The 21,133-nt window shown below is 41.6% G+C and overlaps 1 protein-coding gene across 3 annotated transcripts in view; it reads left to right on the top strand.

The window, feature by feature from the left end:
• The window catches only part of NPR3 (natriuretic peptide receptor 3), a 58,229-nt gene extending 37,269 nt beyond the window's left edge, over positions 1-20,960 (top strand). For 2 of the 3 annotated variants that reach the window (XM_034774073.1, XM_034774071.1), the window contains 5 exons: positions 547-682; positions 5,249-5,343; positions 9,322-9,457; positions 11,247-11,334; positions 16,354-20,960. In XM_034774073.1, the coding sequence (XP_034629964.1) occupies positions 547-682; positions 5,249-5,343; positions 9,322-9,457; positions 11,247-11,334; positions 16,354-16,465 (567 nt within the window). In that variant the 3' untranslated portion in view covers positions 16,466-20,960. The remainder of the gene's footprint in view (positions 1-546; positions 683-5,248; positions 5,344-9,321; positions 9,458-11,246; positions 11,335-16,353) is intronic. The other variant, XM_034774072.1, reaches the window with a different exon arrangement.
• Positions 20,961-21,133: the final 173 nt, after the last annotated feature.

Genomic DNA, 21,133 nt, shown 5'->3' with positions numbered 1-21,133 from the left:
TCTACTAGTCTAGTAAGCCTATGAACTATGGGTGTAAACGCTACCCAGCCAAGGGCTGCAGAATTTGGCCTGAATACAGAAGATGATGTAAGACAATAGTCCTGCAAGATGATGAGGGCCCTCAGGCTAATGAGGATGCGGGCGCTCAGCACCTTATAGAAGGTACTCAGCATCTCAAAGGATCAGCTGCACAGTTTATACGCAGATTGGCGCATGAACTGTGGTATAGTGAGTTTCTCCTTTGTATCACTGTTTAGATGTGATAATGATGCACTATTTGAATGCTGGAGTTGCAGAGAGTAAAAAATAAAATAAAAAAATCAGTGGTTTTCCGTTAAATGTTACAAGTTGCAAAATTCTCTGTTTTACTTTGACACAAAGATTCCAAACCAGAAATTGGGTTCTTTTGATTATTCTGTAGAAGTTCCCTAATATTAATCAGTTTGGGCCAAGCCTGGTCTCCCTGATCCAGGGTTTGAGCCTTTGTAAAGATAAAATATTTTTTCATAGATGGCTTAAAGATGAATGTTGTCGTCTTGTTCTTAGATTAACATGTTTGTGGAAGGATTCCATGACGCCATTCTCCTCTATGCTCTGGCTTTGCGTGAAGTCCTAAAATATGGCTTTGGCAAGAAGGATGGGGATAAAATTGTTCATCAGACACGGAACAGGACATATGAAGGTAGGTGTCTGCTAGTTGGAATACTGGATTGTATCAGTGTCATTACAACTCAGGCTATTACTGTGTGTGCCGCTTGAGGACCAGGACACAAGAGGTTAAAAATAGTCAGAATATATGCTCTTCAAATATACACACTGCATTTTTAAAGATCAAATAATTCACCACTTTGAACATTTTTCATAACATCCCTTTAGGTATTATTCTGCTCAAAAGAACTCCTAATAATTTAATGACCCTCATTAGGGTTGTAAAGAAATGCCAATAACTTTCTCAGGCTCCTTTGTTTTTGAAAAGATTACAGCAGCGTGTCTTACTTCATGTGCATCTACTAGCCCTTGAGCTTGCTTCATTTTTTCCATTTAGCGTTTTTATCTTAACAAGCTGGATTCGATAAAAGCACACGGGTGCCAATTTTTCCTTTGTCGTTGATGCTGTTTTGAGCATTAGAAGGTTTTTCTTCCCTTCCTTTTAAGAGCTTTGTTTGTTATCTCAGATACAGTAACCAAACAGGACTGTGGCTTTCTGGGCTTAATCCCTTAGGCCCTGAGTCTACAGAGATTTCAGCAGATGCGTAACTTTAAACTTGTGAGTAGTCCCTCCCGTTGAGGTAGTTATGCATGTGCTTAAGTTTTTGCAGAGTATGGGCCTCAGTAAAGAAACAGAGCAGTGTGACATCACCAGACCCACATATCATTTCTTACATTAATCTTTCAGTGTTAGGATTACCAAGATTTCCAGTGGAAGTACTTGAGAAAGAAAATATTTCCCTTACATAAGAAACCAACAATTAACTCAGAAATATAACAGCTCTGAAAGACATACAGGGCCAGATTCTCAGCTGCCATGAGTATACACTGGGCAGAGTTGAGGAGAAGTGAAGGGGCAGGTAGCTCTAAGCCACGTTTCTGTTCCCCTGGTCCTGGGTTCACCAAAAGCTAATATGATCCCCAGTGAATTTAAAGCAGCCTGGTGCCTCCTCTGAATTATGCAGCGAAAGCAGCCCCACAGGCACCACTGCACTAGGTCAGAATCAGGTACAGCGCTGCATAACGTACTCCATCCCCTCCAAATCATGGCACCCCACAGCACTGTACACCCAGGGGATTCCCCTCTGTCATGAGATTCCTTTTACCGCAGCCTCTCTGAACAGAGAATCCACCCAAAATGTCCATCTTATATCCCATAATTTTATGCTAGAGTCCTCCAAGAACATGCCAAGGTGCGTCTTTGCAAGGTTTCTTATAGAGATTTGTGTTCCAAACAGTGGGACTCCCAGGCTACACAATAGCGTCCTAAGCTGCTTTACTCATAAAACCAGCCAAAAGAAAAGAATGTTCTCTTTCCTCACTGGTAAAAACAGTTCTTTGTTGCTGAGCAACCTCTCTCTTCTCATAGCTATTTTGAAAATTCAGGCTTAACGCTGAGCTGTCAGGAGCATAAGACTGCAAAGTAAAGACCCCCCCACTCCTCACTATCCCAACACTTGGCTAGGCAAATATTTATTAATTATAGGGCTGATGTTGAAAGTGGTCTTCAACCTGGCCTCTTGGGAGTCAATCCTACAAGGAGAATCATGCAAGCAGACTCCTGCCCTTGTGGGGAGCCCTACCATGGTCAGTGGGGCTCTGTGCGGGAGCCAGGAGACCATCCATGCAGAGTCCATTGCAGGATGGGGCCTTGTATTGCCCCTGAAATTTTGCACACAGATCATTGAAAACAGTAGCTGCCATTCAGATTTCTAACTGCCGGGGCACCTTTTCTCCATGGTACATGCCGCTCCACATCAGATGGGTATCCAGTCAGGAATCCCGTTGGATATTAATAGCTGCTAAAGAAACATTCATACACATCCTCCCCTCTGCGTAGGTTGGGGTAGGGGAGAGCCAGTAAATGGCAGCATGAATGCTTCAGGAGAGGGATAGGGACTAGAACTGGTCAAAAATTCTCCAATGAAACAGTTTTCTATTAGAAAATGCTGATTTAAAAAAAATAAATGTTTTGATAGTTTTATCAAGTCAAAACAAAGCACTTCAATGAAGTTGTTTCAATATTTCCAGATCAAAATTTTGTTCTGCAGGAAATTTTCAACTTTTCATTACAATTCAGGATGAAAGAACGTTTCAGAATTTCCAAGTTTTGAATAGCTCTACTAATGACTTCAGGCCAGATGGTCTTGGCTTCCAGAGTCACTAAGCTTTCTGTTCCAGTAAACACTTCCTTTCAGTTCTGGGAGCCAGCTTTGCCATGCCAGACAAGTTGGTAGTGGCCTCTGAGTGTTGCTATTGCCATTTGGCTGTGCTCACTCTTTAATCCTTCAGTCCGGTATAGTAACACAAATTTGTGATTGTTTGGCTACTGTACTATTACATCTCCAGGCAGTCATTTGGTTGTAAACAGTTTGGTTAATACTCAGTAGGCCTATGATTAAACTCTGATTAATCTTTCCTGAGGTCATTCCATTTTAATAGGAAAAGAGCAAAGGTGAGGCATTTTAGCTCATTGAGCATTTGGGAAGATTAGGTTTGTTGAGAAAAATGTACGTTCTGGTACTGAGTTGCTGAAGTCTCTCTCCTGGTTTGTAATTGCACCTTGGGACCTGATTCTCCACTACCCTGCACCTTGCGTAATCATCTCTGTGGCATGGGTTTAAAGGGCTACCATTCTGATGTGCATTCACTTTGCACAGTGCAGCAGAGACTCGGGTCCATTGTCTTCATCCCCTGAGTGAAGAAGAGCGACACTAGAACCTTGCTAACTGTGCCCTTTGCCCTGTTCTCTGCCCACCCCTCAGCAAAGAATTGGCACTGGAGAGAGGTCTTGTGTTCTTATGATTCCATTGTTTTCACAAGTTCTGCCACATTGCGTGTACTAGTACACTGGGACGTATTATCCATAATCATTAAACTACAGGAAAGTGGACACAAGAAACGATCACAGTGCACGATCTGTTGCATTATCCTATTTTATTATTGGGTTTGTTGACCGCCAGTGTGATTATTATATTTATATGCCAACTTTATTCACGGTGAATAGCACCTTACTCCACAAGAAGGTCCCCTGATTTCAGTAGGACTACTCAGGGCCTAAATCTGCCAAAGTTGCTAAATTCAGTCATTCACCAGGGTCAAATCATGACACCCTTGCTCACTTTTTTGCTCAGTCAGGGAAAACTCCTAGTGCGCCTGATTCTACTCTTGCTTATACCGCTATAACTCAGAGGTAACTCCACTGAAATCAGTGAAGGCAAATTGCTGTAACACTGGGGTCAGAGAAGAATCAGACCCAGTGACTTTAGTGGAGTTGTTCCATGAGTTAAACCTGAATTAAAAACCTCATTAAGAATGTCAAGATTTGGCACACAGTTTCCCAGTCATGAGTATGTATTCGCAAAGTTCTACAGTGTCTTTGACAGACATGCATGCGGCTGTTCCTGTATACATTCTGAGCCAGAGCCTCGGGGGTGTAAACTGGAATGGAACCATGGTCTTAAGTAGAGCTACATCAATTTACACCAATGGATGAACTGACCCTACGTTTCTCTGGAGATTAGTCATTGAGGGCAGATGCCATGCTGAGGACTTGAGAAACTGACGAGTGTTGAATGTGTCTTTCTCAAAGTTGTAACCAGAAATATTGAAATAAATAGGAATTGAACCCAAGTTCATGTATAGAATTGGTATAGCCTTGACCTTAAGAAGGGCTGATTACCCCAAACTCTGATTTAAGTCTGTATGAGCTGTGGGTCTGTCAAACCCACACAGTAGATTCTTGGGTGGGGGGTGCATAATTCAGTGCCATTGAATTCCATGGGAAGGGTCTCATTGACTTCAGTGAATGTTTAATAACGCCCTTGATCTCTGTGTGTAACAGAGAAGAAAGGAAACATGACCCCAATTCTGCAAAGCACTTAAACATATGTTTAAGCTTGACAGTGGGACTTAAGTTTATGCATTAAGTACTTTACTGAACTGGAGCCTGTAAGATTAACACTGCCCTTTCAGGATCAAATTTTTCAGCTCCAGTGAAGACTATGGAATCTAAGTGATTGTAGGATTTAGCCCACAGTAAAGCAGCTATAGCTCCCCATATCGTATCCAGTGAGAACAGCAATAAACCAGCTCCACAGGTGTACCACATGTTGGAGCTGCTGACTCTGGCCTTGGTCTCTGTTTCATTAGTTCTCAGCTTCACATGAGCATGTGTGTTTTCACTTGGGCTTTGTTAGCTATTTCAGGACAAGGCCCTATGTAAATTAATTTGCACGAAATGCATTTTTATTTTTATTCCAGTGCTCTGAATTTCTGGATTACATTTTTTTCACATATTCCCCAAACAGGCTCACATATTTTATATTTCAAAAGGAGAAATGTTAAGCATTTCGGAATGCAGACGCTGAGATGAAATTACCATTTCTTCTGGAATGCCAATAAAAGTGCTGTGAGACTGATGAGATTTCCTGTCAAGTATCAGTCTGTAAAAATCTGTCCACTCGTATTTTTGTTTTCCTTGGAAGAGTCCAACATTTTAACTAATTAATTTTCTAATTCCTTACATGCCATTCTCTAGGCATTGCAGGGCAGGTATCCATCGATGCCAATGGAGACCGATATGGGGATTTCTCAGTGATTGCAATGACCAACCCAGAAGCAGGCACACAGGAGGTAAGAAAATAAACATAATTGCAAATGCCTACTGATGAGATGTCCCAGCTAGTGTCAGTATAATGTACCATCATATTGTCTGCTTACTCAGTAGACAGATAATTATTTAACTGTGTGTATTAAAACATCATAACATAATCCTACAAACCCTAAGTGCAAATCCTGCTTGTAAAAGTAATCTTAAAGCATAAAACCCAGTTCTACAAATCCATTCTCACTCAAAGGATTACTTGGGTGTAAGACTTTACAGGACTAGGCTCTATATCAGGGGTGGCCAAACTTATTGACGTTCAACGCTGCATGCAATAATCTTCAGAAGTTTGAGGGCTGGGTGCACCTGCTAGGACTAAGGGCTTCTGCCCTGTGGGGGTGAGGGGAGCACCTGCCGGGGCTCGGGGCTTCAGCCCTTGAGGAGGTGCCTGCCAGGTCTAGAGGCTTCAGCCCTGTGGGGAGGAGGGGGGCGCCTGCTGGGTCTAGGGGCTGAAGTCCCAAGCCCCACCGCAGGGCAGAGGCCCCAGACTCCCCACCCCCAGCCTGGTAGGCAGAGAATGGGAAGGAAGGGGCCAGCTCCGCGAGTCACACTAACTGAAAAGGCAGCAAAGAGTCCTGGGGCACCTTATAGACTAACAGACGTATTGGAGCATGAGCTTTCGTGGGTGAATACCCACTTCTTCGGATGCATCATTTGAATAGTCCCAGTGAGTAAGGTCTAGTCACATGAGTAATGATTTGCTGGGCCAGGCCACTAATACATTTCTATAGATAGAATTGTCTGAAAACTATTAATCTAACCTGCAGATACTTACATGAATAGTCATAGGTATTGGAAGTCAGTAGGGCTGATTATGGGGGAAAGTGTGATCAGCCCCTATTTGTATTAATATCTTTTTTTAGTAATTTCATTCTCCCTTGTTTCACTTCTGCTTGCCTTTCATTTCCAGTTGAACCTCTCTTTTCCCTCTTCAGTGGTGTATTTCTGTTTCTCTTCAAAAGTATGTCTCATGTTAATTTCTTCCTTTCATTTTTGTAATCTATTAGTTGTTAATTGTGTCTGTTTTGCTCAGGTTTTTCCGCTGTCCCTGTGCTGATTTATAACCTGGCCTCTTTCTTTGATCCATTGTTTTTTTTATTTATTTCACTGGTTCCTTCCATCTGGTCATGAAAACATTAGTTCCTCAATGGAATTGAGCCAGATGAGTGCATGCATTGGCCAGAACCCTGCTCACAGCTTCATACATAGACTTTAAGATCAGAAGGAACCATTAGATCATCTAGTCTGAGCTCCATTGCATTTCACCCAGTTACCCCTATATTGACCCCAGTAATGGGTGTTTGACTAAAACGTATCTTCCAGAAAGGCAACCATCTTAATTTGAAGACATCAAGAGATAGCGAATCCATCACTTCCCTTGGCAGTTTGTTCCAGTGGTTAATCACCCACACATTTCTAATGTGAATTTGTCTGGATTCAGGTTCCAGCCATTCATTCTTGTTATGCCGTTCTCCACTCAGTTAAAAAGCCCTTTAAGTACCTTCATGGGGGGAAAAAATACTGAGTACTATACAATGGAACCAAGTTGCCTCTCAAGCTTATTTTTGATACACTAAAAAAATTGAGCTCTTCAGGTCTCTCACTGTAAGGCATTTTCTCCAGCCCTTGAATGATGTTTGTGGTTCTTTTCTGCTCTCTCTCCACTTTGCTGCACCTGCAGTCCCATATCTGAGCAATTGTTAGTTGGAATATGAATAAGTGTTTCCTGTAAAGATTTGAACTACAGTTGCACTAATGGCAGAGAAATGCAGACTCCTTCAATGTGAAATTCTCCTATGCATGTAGCAAGTATTCTCCATTTAAGTCTTACGTAAGCCCTCAAAATAGGATTTAAGTGGCACATCTGGCTTGGGCCGGACCTATGTATAATGGTGAATTTCACCCATCAACATGCCTCAGTGGCTCAAATAAGGAAAGTAACAAAGTTTACTTTAAGCCCAGAATTAACTGAAAATTCATGTCTGTGTTCAAACAATTATATCTTCTGATGCAAATGCACCACTTACATTAACTTCCCTGGCAGCCGTGCATGTTACCTGAAGGCAGAATTTGGCCCTCCATTTTTTTTTCTTCATTAATGTTTATACATTTTAGGGAATATTTTTTCAGAAGGGTGGGCAGCAACTCTCCTTTTGCAGGCAGGATTTGTTCCTGCATTTTTGCCCCTGCCGTTCACGTATCTGGGTATTTGTCCCTCTAACTGCAGTACTTGACTGGAGGCACAAAATCAGGTAGAGATGCAGATACTCATTTGTCCTTGCATTTTATTTCTGCAAACTGCACCCACAAATGGGAGCCTAAAATATTCTCCTGTGTGAATTTCATCAAGTAGATAGAAAGCAGCCTCTTTTACTCAGCTAGTTGTACAGATAATTTGGGCCAGATTCTCTACTGTATTACTCCATCTGTATACTGTTGTAGCTCTGTTGTTCCATTGGCATTAAACTGGAGTGATGCAGTAGTAAACCATATCCTATATGTTTATTTGTATGCAACATGAATCATCCTCCTGGGCATATAATATTAAGGAAGGAACCAACTCACAAACTTGATTACATACAGCCTTGAATTTTAAGGAAGTTCAGAATCTGAATCTAGATTTTGAAACTCTCACATCTGAACCCAAAATCCTGAACAGAAAACAAAAATGCATGTAGATCTCTCGGAACATTATAGAATGCAACCCAAAATCAGGCAAAGCTCTCCTGCTTTTAAGTTTCTTTACAACCCCAAAACCCTTGGTTTACTGAGATCCATGAACTTGGTAGAGATGGTCTCCATGCAAGAAAGTCAGGATCTGAGTCCAGATTTCAAATGCCAAAAAGTTTGTGGGAGATCAGATTAAAGGGTTTTCGTTCGAGCCTCTAACACTTCTGGAGCACCTGCTGCTGCATGAGATACTGCAGGCCTTTCCCTCTCCTGGCACCCCTGTAGGTTGTCAACCTTACTTGATAGCCCTCCAGTGGCTCAGTCCTCCAGCTTGGTCAGAGTCAAAATGAACCCCTTCTGGGGTAGGAAGAGTCCTTACTAGGGCCTTCAGTCCCAGCTCTGGGCCCTTTACATTCAGCCCTTGGCTGAGGTTCCCAAACAAGCCTTGTCCCTTTCACAGCATTTTGCCAGTAGCTGGTAGGAGAGCCTGGGCCTGCCTACTACTCCATGTTCCTGCCCACCAGCAGCCACACACACAGCAGCCACATACTGCTCACTTCAGTTCATTATTGCTATTTTCCTAGACCTCTTCTCACCTGGCCCCTTTATCTTCACCCCCTTACCTTAGGGTTAAAATTCTCAGGTCCTCTCTCTCCCAGCTTAAACAATTGTAGTCAGAACCAAACTCTGGTCGCCACTCAAGCTCCTTTGTCCAGAGAAGAGCATTCTTCCTCAGCCCTTGGTCCCAGGAACTTACCTGCTAAGGCTCTGCAGCTCCTTTTTATCTGAGCCTCCTGGGCTCTGATTGGCAGCCGCTCTAGGCAGGTCTAGAGAGCCCAGCTTTGCTGCTCCTTTCCTGGGGAGAGGTGTAGTAGGATTGTGGAGCCTCCAGCAGTGGGCCACAAGAGGCTTGGTACACCCTGTCACAGGAACCATTTCAAGAACCATCACAAAGTTTTAAACAAGCCAACTCCAAATTTTCTCTGAACCCTGGCCATTTATTGTTTGGAGCAGAAAGCTGGTGAGATTGATTTCAGTGACTAAAGTGGAGCAGGGTATGGAAAGCCCTAGATTTATAATCTACAATTTTGTCCATAGCCATAAGTGCTGCTAATTAATGATCGCATCAGTGGGATTCTGACAGGGCAACTTATTCACGTCCCGTGGATAATCAGGACATTTCACAAGGCTCCAAGCACATGCAGCTCTCCAGTGTGTCTCTTTTCTCTGGGAATAAATTCATTAGAAAAGCATTGTCATTTCTTGTTTTTACACAGGTGATTGGGGACTACTATGGAAAGCAAGGGCGTTTTGAAATTCGATCAAACGTGAAGTATCCTTGGGGTCCTGGCAAGCTGAGAATAGATGAAAACAGAGTTTTAGAGCACACGAACAATACGCCTTGTAAATCATGTAAGTTTAGTGACTTAATGTTTCCTTCCAAGCTGTAAGAGAGAGAGGAAGCAGCCCATGCTGTGATACAGCATCCCCTTGTTTACACTCACATTCCTTAATGGAACACTGTCAAGGTTGCTGGGCCTGAAAATGCTAGCAGTACCTTGACAGCTGTGCTGTATTGAAACCGTTCCGGTTAGAACGGCTGGGACATATCTTTATTCCCAGACATTGCATGCTACTACTGGGAACAAAAAGCTCAAGCAGATATGCAACTTCTTGGCAGACTCCCATCATTAAGCTGGTGCATGCCCATTATGCTACAGACACGTCCGTGTTGGCCCTAAGCCCATGGAAGTCCCCTTCCAGGAAAATAAACGGGTAGCTCTCCGCAGGCCAGAAGGGAGCAAACACAGTGAGTAGCTGGAATATGCAAGCTTGTCCCCCGCGACAAGACGTAATCACACCCCTTTGACAGTTGCTGATAAGAACAGCATTAACTCTCCACGGGGTTTGGGATGGTGCCCTCCAGAGATTCTCAACCTGAGCAGCCCCATCTCTTTCCAGTTCCTGCGTTCACAGACCATGCTTCGCAGAGGGGACAATGAGGTGACTGGAAAAAGATACTTGCAATATTTCTGTGGCAAGTTTCCCTCTGCTGTGGACATTTCCCTCAAAAGGATGGTCTTAGCTCCCCTTTTATAAGGAGGGTTTTGCAGGAGATGAATTGCTAGCTCTGGAGCCAGAAGATACCCCCAGCTCGACAGTATTATTTCCCTCTTTTCCGTTAAGATGTAAAACAATAGCTGTACTCTATACTTTTCTGTATACATTCATTCTGGCCTGGGCTGTCCTCGACTAGCGCAGAGGGAGACAGTGCATTTGTGCCCCCTTGTTATCTCCATGCGTCCCTGGGTGGGAAGCAGCAACGCCCTTCAAAGGGTCAAAGAAGAGTGAAGAGGAGGCTGGTCCATGGCTTCCCCCTCCCTCTGTACCAGCCCATGGTGTGGGCCAGGCATGGCAAGAGAAGCAGGCTATGCCGTCCTAAAGACTGATGCAGCGAGCATGCTCCTTGTTTGCTCCCTCGAGAGACTTTCTTCCCTGAGCTCCTCCTGGGTCATTGCATCTCTATTCTGTCCCCTACTCAACTCTGTGGCAAAGTGCCATGTTCTCACCGTTCAGCTGAATATTGATTTATGATTATGTTCCCACAGTCATTTGTTGACTGTAACTTCATGTGCAAAACTTTCAGCACAGAACTAAAATCACATTAATTTTACTTGAAACTCAGCCAGGTTCATCAAAAGGTTTGCTGGGGCCTATGAGGCTACTGAGTGAAGATGAGCCCATCCTTGAGTTAACCTGGGCTGGTGTACGATTTTGTTGCTAACCCAGGTGAAACTCGGTTGTTTCTGTCATAGTAGCTGCTGCAGTCATTAGACCCAGACACCTGCCATGTGATCTATTGTAATCACAGTCCATCATGAGGGGTAGGCCATACACACCGATCTCTTACCAGCATTTCTCTATATCACACCATTATTACAATTGTGACTGAGTGTTCCTTTGATTTCGTGGTGGTGGGAGGGTTGACACCCAACACTCAGAGTAAAGCAGAGAGGAAAATAAAATCACATGAGTTTGAACCAAAGGAGAGGTTCCCCTCAAGCCCCATCTGAACGGGGTTATAAACAGCTCTAGTTATTTTTTTGCATTGGTCATTTCTTTAACCCGTATTTTCCAAAACGTGAACATGAACAGTTCTGGGTATGAATGCTGATCATTTATTTCTTTTTGCTTTTTCAAGCAGGTGGCCTAGGAGAGTCGGCAGTTACAGGGATCGTAGTGGGCGCCTTACTTGGAGCAGGATTACTAATGGCTTTCTACTTTTTCAGGTTAGTCCCAGTTACTAAAAGTTCCTTAGCTACCTACAGAGCCCAAACCTCTCCACACCTTGCAAGCCTCTCTCTGGTATGAGGAGAGGAGACAGACAGGTGCTAAAATAAGGGCCTACTTCTCTGGGGCAAAACTCCCACTGAAGCCAGTTCATTCACTTTACTGTCTCGATAGCTGTTTTGTATGCTTAAGTCAGCTTTATTGTGTTAGGCCCTGATCCTTCAATCGCTTATGCTTGTGGGTAATTTTACTTGTGTTAGTAGTGCCAGTAAATTCACGGCTAACATAATAAAGCTCACAGATGTGGAAAGCTTTCCTATTTTTCAGCATTGTACATGCTGTGATCGCGCACAGGACCAGGACCAGCTGCCTAGTAGAGCAGAGTAGTGTCTTTATTTAATTGCTGAGCAAAATAATACAGTATTATACTGGAGATATTTCAAAGTGACTGCTTTAGCATGGCTGGCCAAAGGGAATTGTTGAGTTTCAGTGGGTTCCAAGAGGCAGGACCAAATGCTCTGTTGCTAGGTTGTTTGTGTATTTTTAAATCTTGTACTGTCAACCAACAAATCTACAACATTCGGGGCCATCCTACAGCTCAGGCAAAACTCCCATTGACTTAACTGTTGAGCATATTATACATGTTATGCTGTATTTCCTTATGCATGGAAGAGACAAAGTAAAAAGAATACAGTTGATTCCTTGCATATTACAATGAAATAATGTTTTTATGCAACAGTAACAATTAGGACAATTGCCCCTTTTTTGCTGTTTTTGAAATACAGGTTAACAAAATGAGACATAGTGAAACCTGTGCTTCTGATGTGCAAGCCCATCTTAAGCAATCATTCTGAAATATCTCCAATATTTGACTAGTTTTGCTCAGAAGATACTTAAAGTCCAAATTCTATTGGGCAATCGATGCTGGTCAATTGCACAGTCAATGAATACACATTATGGTGGAAAAGTACTGCTCTAAGAAGTTTTAATTCCCTCTCCATATCATTAAGTCAGCCATGGGAAGAAAGTCTAAGGGGAAAAACAGTCCAGGAGAGTTAGCAGTTTTTCAGAGACATTATTAAAGGCACAAGAGCAAACTATCCCACTGCGTAGGAAAGATAGGACATATGGCAAGAGACCACTTTGGCTTTACCAAGAGATCTTCAATTATCTGAAATTCAAAAAAAGAGTCCTAAAAAAGTGGAAATTAGGTCAAATTACAAAGGGTGAATATAAACAAATAACACAAGTACGTAGGGACAAAATTAGAAAGGCCAAGACACAAAACGAGAGCAAACTAGTTAGAGACATAAAGGGTAACAAGAAAACATTCTACAAATACATTAGAAGCAAGAGGAAGACCAAGGACAGGGTAGCCCATTACTCAGTGGGGGAGGGGGGGAAGAAACAATAACAGAAAATGTGGAAATGGCAGAAGTGCTAAATGACTTCTTTGTTTCACTTTTCACAAAAAATTTAGTAACAATTGGACATCTAACTTAATGAATGCTGGTGAAAATGAGGTAGGTTCAGAGGTAAAATAGGGAAAGAACAAGGAAAAAATTAGACAAGTTAGATGTATTTAAATCACAATGGCCTGATGACATACATCCTAGAATACGCAAGAAGCTGACTGAGGAGATATCTGAGCCATTAGCAATTATCTTCGAAAAGTCACCAAAGATGGGAGAGATTCCAGAGGACTGGAAGAGGGCAAATATAGTGCCAACCTATAAAAAGTGAAATAAGGACAATTTGGGGAATTACAGATGAGTCAACTTAACTTCAGTAGCCGGAAAGAGAATGGAGCAAATAAGTAAGCAATCAGTTTACAACTCCTAGAAGATAAGGTGATAAGTAACAGTCAGCATGGATTTGTCAAGAACAAATTGTGTCAAACCAACCTAATAGCTTTTTTTTGACAAGCCTTGTGGATAGGGTGGTAACAAGCCTTGTGGGTAGGGGGAAGTGGTAGATGTGGTATATCTTGACTTTAGTAAGGCTTTTGATACTGTCTCGCATGACCTTCTCGTAAAAAAACTAGGAAGATACAACCTAGATGGAGCTACTATAAGGTGGGTGCATAAGTGGTTGGAAAACTGTTCCCAGAGAGTAGTTATCAGTGGTTCACAATCAAATTGGAAGGGCATATCAAGTGGGTCCCACAGGGATCGGACCTGGGTCTGGTTCTTTTAATTATTGTCATCAATGATTTAGATAATGGCATAGAGAGTACACTTATAAAGTTTGCGGACGATACCAAGCTGGGAGGGGTTGCAAGTGCTTTGGAGGATGGGATTAAAATTCAAAATGATCTGGACAAACTGGAGAAATCATCTGAAGTAAATAGGATGAAATTCAATAAGGATAAATGCAAAGTACTCCACTTAGGAAGGAACAATCAGTTGCACACATACAAAATGGGAAATGATTGCCTAGGAAGGAGTACTGCAGAAAGGGATCGGGGGGTCATAGTGGATCACAATCTAAATATGAATCAACAGTGTAAGACTATTGCAAAAAAGGCAAACATCAGTCTGGGATGTATTAGCAGCAGTGTTGTAAACAGGACACGAGAAGTAATTCTTCTGCTCTACTCTGTGCTGATGAGGCCTCAACTGGAGTATTGTGTCCAATTCTGGATGCAACATTTCAGGAAAGATGTGGACAAACTGGAGAAAGTCCAGAGAAGAGCAACAAAAATGATTAAAGGTCTAGAAAACATGACCTATGAGGGAAAATTGAAAAAAATGGGTTTGTTTAGTCTGGAGAAGAAAAGACGGAGGGGGATGGGATAACAGTTTTCAAGTACATAAAAATTTGTTACAAGGAGGAGGGTGAAAAATTGTTCTCTTAATCTCTGAGGCTAGGACAAGAAGCAATGGGCTTAAATTGCAGCAAGGGTGACTTAGGTTGGACATTAGGAAAAGCTTCTTAACTGTCAGGGTAGTTAAGCACTGGAATAAATTGTCAAAGGAGGTTGTAAAATCTCTGTAATTGGAGACTTTTAAGAGCAGGTTAGACAAACACCTGTCAGGGCTGGTCTATAATACTTAGTCCTCCCTTGAGTGCAGGGGACTGGACTAGATCTCTACAGGTCCCTTTCAGTCCTACACTTCTATGATTCTAGGATATATGTCCACAAGGAAAACTTACTGTTGCCTGCGTCAGTGCATGTTCAGTACATCTTGTGGGGCTCAAACAAAGCACCCATTTATCAAATGAACAGGATTGATTAAAGACCCCATTTATGTTTTGAAAAAGACAAAAAATGGTACAAATGTGCCTCTATAATGTACTTTGTGCATGGTCACAGCCAGACCCTTGCATCTTTTACAACACTCCCAATTTGAAACTATAAAATGTAAAGGTGGTATTTTTTTTTTAATGTTACACACACCAGGGGGCTTATCCATAGGTGGTGTAAACTGACAGTATGCACCAGCAGAGGACTTGCCCCTAAGTGCTTCTGACTTTGACATTTGGGGACTGATTCTGCACCCATTGACGCTAGGGGGAGGAGTGTCAGGGCCTTAATTCATCCATTAGAGTGAATGGCAAGAATTAAATATCAGACCTGGCATATATTCCCTGGACATATAGGGCCAGATTTTAAGAAAAGTGCATATGGGATTGTGTTCACAAAAATTATTTGTATGTATATCCACAGTTATGCAGCAGTTACACTAATGTCCATGCAAATATAGTTATACAACTATTTGGTCATCTGCATGTGTAATTACCACAATTAGGCATACAACTTCTTGCATATCTTTGAGTGTACAACTGCACTTTGTTGAAAAATCAAAACCATAGTTCTTCTGATATATTGTGTTGAAAGGAAGTAAAAGGGTATATTTCCAAAAATGGCCTGGTTTTGTGCCTCAACAACTTCCATGCACAAAGAAATAATAGAATATATATACAGTAAGAGTCTGTTTTTTAAAGGTATTTAGGTACCTAAAGATTCAGACAGATGCCTAGTGGGATTTTCAAAAGCAGTTTCAATGGGAGTTAGGCACTTGTTAGCATTTTCAAAAGGGTGTTAGCAGGTTAAGTGCCTATCTGCATCTTCAGAAGCCTAACTTTGGAAATCCTGGACTTAAATCCCTCTTGTTCATGAAAATTGAATGCAAATTTCCTTTGTATGTGAACATTGTGTCATTTGTGTGCAAAAGCAATATTGTGCAAAAACTGCATATACAACAGGGGCTGGTTTGAGGCCCTTTTGAATAATTAGCCCTGAAACCCAGTGGGCTCATAGGTGTAATGTTAAAAATATTAGACTCAGTTTCTAAAATTTCATTCTGGAGGTTTATGGGAGGAAGTGGGTTTAGTACCTTACTTTGATGTATGAATAATATAAAGAAACTCTTGATAAGGGCTTGAGGTGGGCACACATGGAAAACCATGGCTGATGCACAAGCAATTTAATATACCCCTTAGATATCATTTAAATCTCTTTTCCAGTTTTCCTTAAGATACTTAGGGCTGGATCCAGTGTTAATTACACAGATAATACTTCCAGTGATATCATAAACACACTAATCTATCTCATGTAGATGTTGTGAGGAGTTAATTAGATAGTATCTGGCTTCAATGGGAGTTTTGACTGCATAAAGAGCCAGATCCAATGTGCAGATCCCACAGAAAGTGGCCCCCACGTCTGGTATAAGAAAGTAATTTGGCTCTGATCAATGCAAAAAGAGTAATCTGGCATAGTTCCCATGCCACTACACAAGAACGTCCTAATCGTTTAGTTCACAAATTGTCAAAAAAGAAAATGTTTGTGTCTGCGTGCCTTGAGAATGCCTGTTAACTTTTACACAGAATTCTTGGGCTAGGGCAAAATGCTTCAAGGCAAACGACTTTAATCTTTTACCAGGGTTTCAGATTCTGTCACTTCTCATTTCTCAACAGAAACCCAGTTGTCCCCTATAGGCATTCTTTGAAAGAGAAGTCCTATTATCTTGTTATTGAGGGAGGATTTCTTACTCTATTCCTCTCCTTTCATGCAGAAAGAAATACAGAATAACTATTGAGAGACGAAGTCAACAGGAAGAATGTAATGTGGGCAAGCATCGGCAGTTACGTGAAGACTCCATTAGATCTCATTTTTCTGCTGCGTAAAGAAGAAAAAATCCCATTCTTCCTGAAAAAAACTTTAGGGAAATGGACAAAACCAAAGACATCAGTGTAAAAGAAGAGGCTCTTGAAGAACTCATTCTTTAAGCAGTAGAGTCATTTTGTCTTAATTTCTTTCAGAAACTCAGGAATGATTTACTAATCACATTATGCCACATGGCCTTTCATCTCGTGGGGAAAAAAAAAAAAGATAGTTTCACATTGTAGGACGTTAGTGTTTTGAGAGGGTATTTTCTAAGACATTTATTGAGGGAAGCAGTTTTGTGCTTAGGGCTGGGAATGCTTCTTCCTGACCCCTTCTTTTTAACTCCTAGTGCTTCCTTTCTTAGCTGCATCACAAGCAAGGATATCAAAATGTGGTTTCAATGCTGCTTTGCCATTAAAATAAAAATGTCTTCATTATGGGCTTCCTGCATTATTGAAACCAATGGGCCACTTTGCCATGGACCTCAGTGGGTGCAGGATTAGACTGCTAGAGTTTAATCTCAGGAGTTGGCACTTGGGATGTAAATAACTATCGAGAAAGTAAAGAGGGTGGAAACACTCAAGTCATTTTTTCATTGCACGTACCGTATCAAAATCAAGACAGGGTATACAGAGACTGCATCTCTTCTCACTTATACTAGTGTAAGTCCAGAGTAGCTCCATTGCAGTCAGTGGAGTTTCACTGGTATGAAACATAAGCAAGGGGAGAAGCAGAACCCTAGAGTGGATTTGCTTTTTCTTCAGCCTGACATATGCTTTTATATTATACCAAAACATCCCAGAAGAGTTATCCTTCACTCTCTCCATCATCACCGCCTCTTAGAAAGGCTAGTGCAGTATCTAAAGAGCTGGCTTCTGCTCCCATTGAAGTCAACGGCAGAAGTTCCCCTGATTTCAGTGAGAGGAGGGTACGATCCAGACTCTGTAAATATTAATGATAGGGGAGTGTTTGTACAGTAACGGTAATTCAAAAGATTTTTTTTTATAAAAATGACATTCCATGCTAGCATTTTATTTTTAGGTATCTTTATCTTGTATTTTTCTATTAGAAAATGTCTATTTTTGCTTTGGTAAGATAAAAAGTCAAGGTGAGAAGGTTTGAAGAAATATTTTTACAGTGTGAATAATGTGCACAGGAAGTCATTAATGTAAATAAAAGTTATTTTGGTTTATGAATATTAACCAGATTTTTTTTCCCTCCCTCTTCCCCAAGCATGTGCAGAATGCAAATAATTAATTAGCTAAACTAAAATGCAATTAATTAGTTGTAAAATTGCCAAAAAATATTCAGATTGCAAATTTAGGCCCTAATCCTGCAGACACTTAACTTTACACACATTCAAGTCAATGAGTGACTACTTACATGGGGAAAGTAAAGCGTCTGCAGGATTGGGGCTTTAAGATGCTGCTGTGGGGCCTGATCCAGATCCTGCTGCCATTGATATCTCTAGTAATTATCTCATTAATTTTATCATGGACTTCAATTGGAGCAGGATTGGCTCTGTTAAAAGTAGGTTATTTTATACTGTATATAGAAAAGTTCTTAACACTTTCTAGTCAGGAAATGTAGGTATTATTTAGAATGCCTGATTTGGAGAGTAACAGCTCTAAGAGTATTGTCTGAGAGAGCGAGAAAAATTACCAAGTTTGTGAATCCTTTGGTTTATCCTGGCAATTTTTCATATTAAGAAAACTTTTCTTTAACAGAGCCCTTAAAACTAGTCCCTAAGGCAGTGGTCCCCAAACTGTGGGCATACCCCCGGGGTGTGTGTGTGCAGAGGAACGTCTGGGGGCAGCACAGCAGGGCGCAGGCCAGCCCCTACCAGGAGGTGGGGAGGGAGCTCCATCCAGCCCTGCTCTGCCCCCAGTTCCGCTCCAGCCCCAACTCCTGGCCACAGCTGACGCCCTGACTCCACTCCTGGCCCTGGCCACAGCCCTGCTCCTGCCCCCACTCTCAGCCGCTGGGCCCGGCTCCTGGCCCCAGCTGCGGCCCCCAGCCTGGCCACAACTCCGCTCCCAAGGTGGGCGCAGACACATTATATTACTGGTAAGGGGGAGGGTGCGAGAGGAAAAGTTTGAGGACCACTGCTCTAAGGGCCAGATTCTGCCATCATTTATACTAGTGTAAATCCAGAGAAAGTGCACCAAAGTAGCTTACAGTAAACAGAGCAGAATTTGGCCTGATTTGTTTTATTACAGCTTTCTATTTTTTCAGTGTGTGGACAGATTTTGCTGGTGTGTTTCATCTACTTTTTTCTAAAACACGTATCTGGACATGCTGTTTACTGCCTGCATTTGTGAAGTTCTGTCTGATTCCTCAGGCATCGAGGCAGGGGCCCATTCTTGGAGCTGCTCTAGAGTAGATCAAAGCAGCTGGAAATGGTGGATTTGAGACCTTAAGGATTCCCTCTCATTGGGTAGCACAGAGTAAGGTAGAGGCTCTAATATGCCCCATTTCACAGCCTAGGTCTGCAGTGTGTGTCTGTTGAAAAAGTGACATGGCCTATGCACCACTACAGTCACTAGAATGGCCCCTGTCAAGCCATGAACCACTGCCCTTGGCATAGGTTAGAGCAGAATTCACATTGCTCTAGAGCTGGCGGAAAAAAGTTGATCAATTTTTTGGAAAATTTCTAAAATGTTTTAGTTGAAACGGCTTTTGAAAGTGTTAGCCAAAAATTTTACTGGTTTCAAAATCATTTTGATTTGTTTTTCACTTTTGGAAATATTCCATTTGGTTTTTTCCCCTCTCCTTTTCTGTTTTGCTACTGAAAATAGGGGAAGGAAAAAAGCAAAAAATAAAAACCACAATGTTTTTGTTGTAAACCAAGGGCAGTTTAAAATATTTTTTCACATTTGGTTTGCTGTGACGTACACGGGAGGCTGGTCTCCCCCCCCCCCCCAAGCTGCCTCACAGATCAGAAACACAAAAGGTGGGCTCAAGCTGCATTTGTCCTCATCACCTGGTCCTGTGCCAAGCACAGTTAAGTCCAGGTAGAGGATCTGGGATAATTAACAGGACAATTTTTGATCACATGATCTTGTTTCAGCGAAATGGAATTGAGGAGAAAACAGAAAACGGTAATTAGAGAGTCACTGTGAGGCTGAAAAAAAAAAAAAAATCATGCAGCCCTGCTTTTAATCGCAATCCTAGATAGCATTGCCCAGGAAGTCTCACCAGCTGGGGCTCCTGTGGAGGACTGGCCACAGCTTAAAGCACCACAACCCACTTTATTCACTTCCAGAGGAGGCACCATAACATTGGGAGCATAGCAGACTGCTGTTGGAGGAATGCATGGAGCCTGTTTAGCTATTTTTTAAAAATCTGTCTGTTAGTAACAACACCCTTAGATTACTAAAAGTGAACAATTTTTTAACATTACTTTTTACCATTGACATGGTTTGTTTACTTTTTACATTTTCCTTAATTAGGACAAGGAAAATAGACTAGTCAGTCTCCCTATCTGGTTCTCCTGCAGTAGCTCAGGGCTTAGGCTTCAAATACTGCAGGGCAATGTTTAAATTCAAACAAAAACATCGATTTTCAAATAAGTTTTTAAAGAATTCTTTGGATCTAAGGGGCTATAAAACTAAATAAAATGTATTGTAAAATGTGGGTTTCACAGAAGCTTGTTTAACCCAAACCTATGTTTGTGGCTATCCATATTTCACACACATTCATATAACAACAACATATAAAGGCCACAAATGAGCCCAGCACTTTAGCACACAAACTTAAGCACATCCATAAGTGTTAAAGCGATATAGTTAATAGAGGACTCATACATGATTTTTTTTTTTTTTTGGTAGCAGTTAAAGATGTTGGGGAAAGCTCTGCCTTCAGATATATGCCTAACGCCCATTGGCTGTCTGAATATCTGCAGGCAGAGTTTAGGAGTACAGGGGCTTTTGTTTAAATGACACATTTCACATGAGAAAGTTGAAGTATTTGCACTGTGCACATCTCTGTTTATAGAAATATTAGGCAGAAAGGAGTTTAAATGGTGTGTGGTCTTATTTTCAGACATCTTCGCATACGGAATGAGAATGATCCCGTAGACCATATGCAGGCCAAATTTCTGTTGAAGTCAATAGAAATGTTGCCAGTGAAAGATTTCAGGACTGGACCATCTGAAGGGGTTAACAAGTAGTGCCATGGGCTATGAGAGTGTTCTCTCCTCTTGGGAATCACAAGAAACCAATGCACTTCTTTTTGGCCTTAATTCAGTCTTAAATTTAGCATGTATGTGAAATGGAGACCATCCCTTTATATTTTACCCAGGTGGGTTAAAGGGGAGGCGGGTTTGGTGTTTTACAAGGATATTATTGGCTTTTCATCAGGAAAATAATATTGCCATGACTTGGAGACTTTCTTGGATTAGTGTTTAATTATGAAATAACTGTGTAGATCTATTTTTTTTTAAATCTAGAATTGCTTCTTCCAGAATGCACATTTCAAAATGCCTCTGACTGGTGTACACCACATTTAGACCCTTAAAAGGTGCTGGACTAGAGTTCATTCAAAACTTCTCATTAACCACTAATGTTAATATTCTGCATCGATGGCAAAATACTCTGAAGAATCTGACACTGTTAAAGTTTATATGTTAAACTACAGCACATCAGATGTCTTTCGTGGATTCATTAAGTGCTGAAACTTCAGAAGGT

Source organism: Trachemys scripta, chromosome 6 (assembly GCF_013100865.1).
Source record: "Trachemys scripta elegans isolate TJP31775 chromosome 6, CAS_Tse_1.0, whole genome shotgun sequence".
Lineage (NCBI taxonomy): Eukaryota > Metazoa > Chordata > Testudines > Emydidae > Trachemys > Trachemys scripta.
This window is presented reverse-complemented; position numbering and strand designations above follow the sequence as displayed.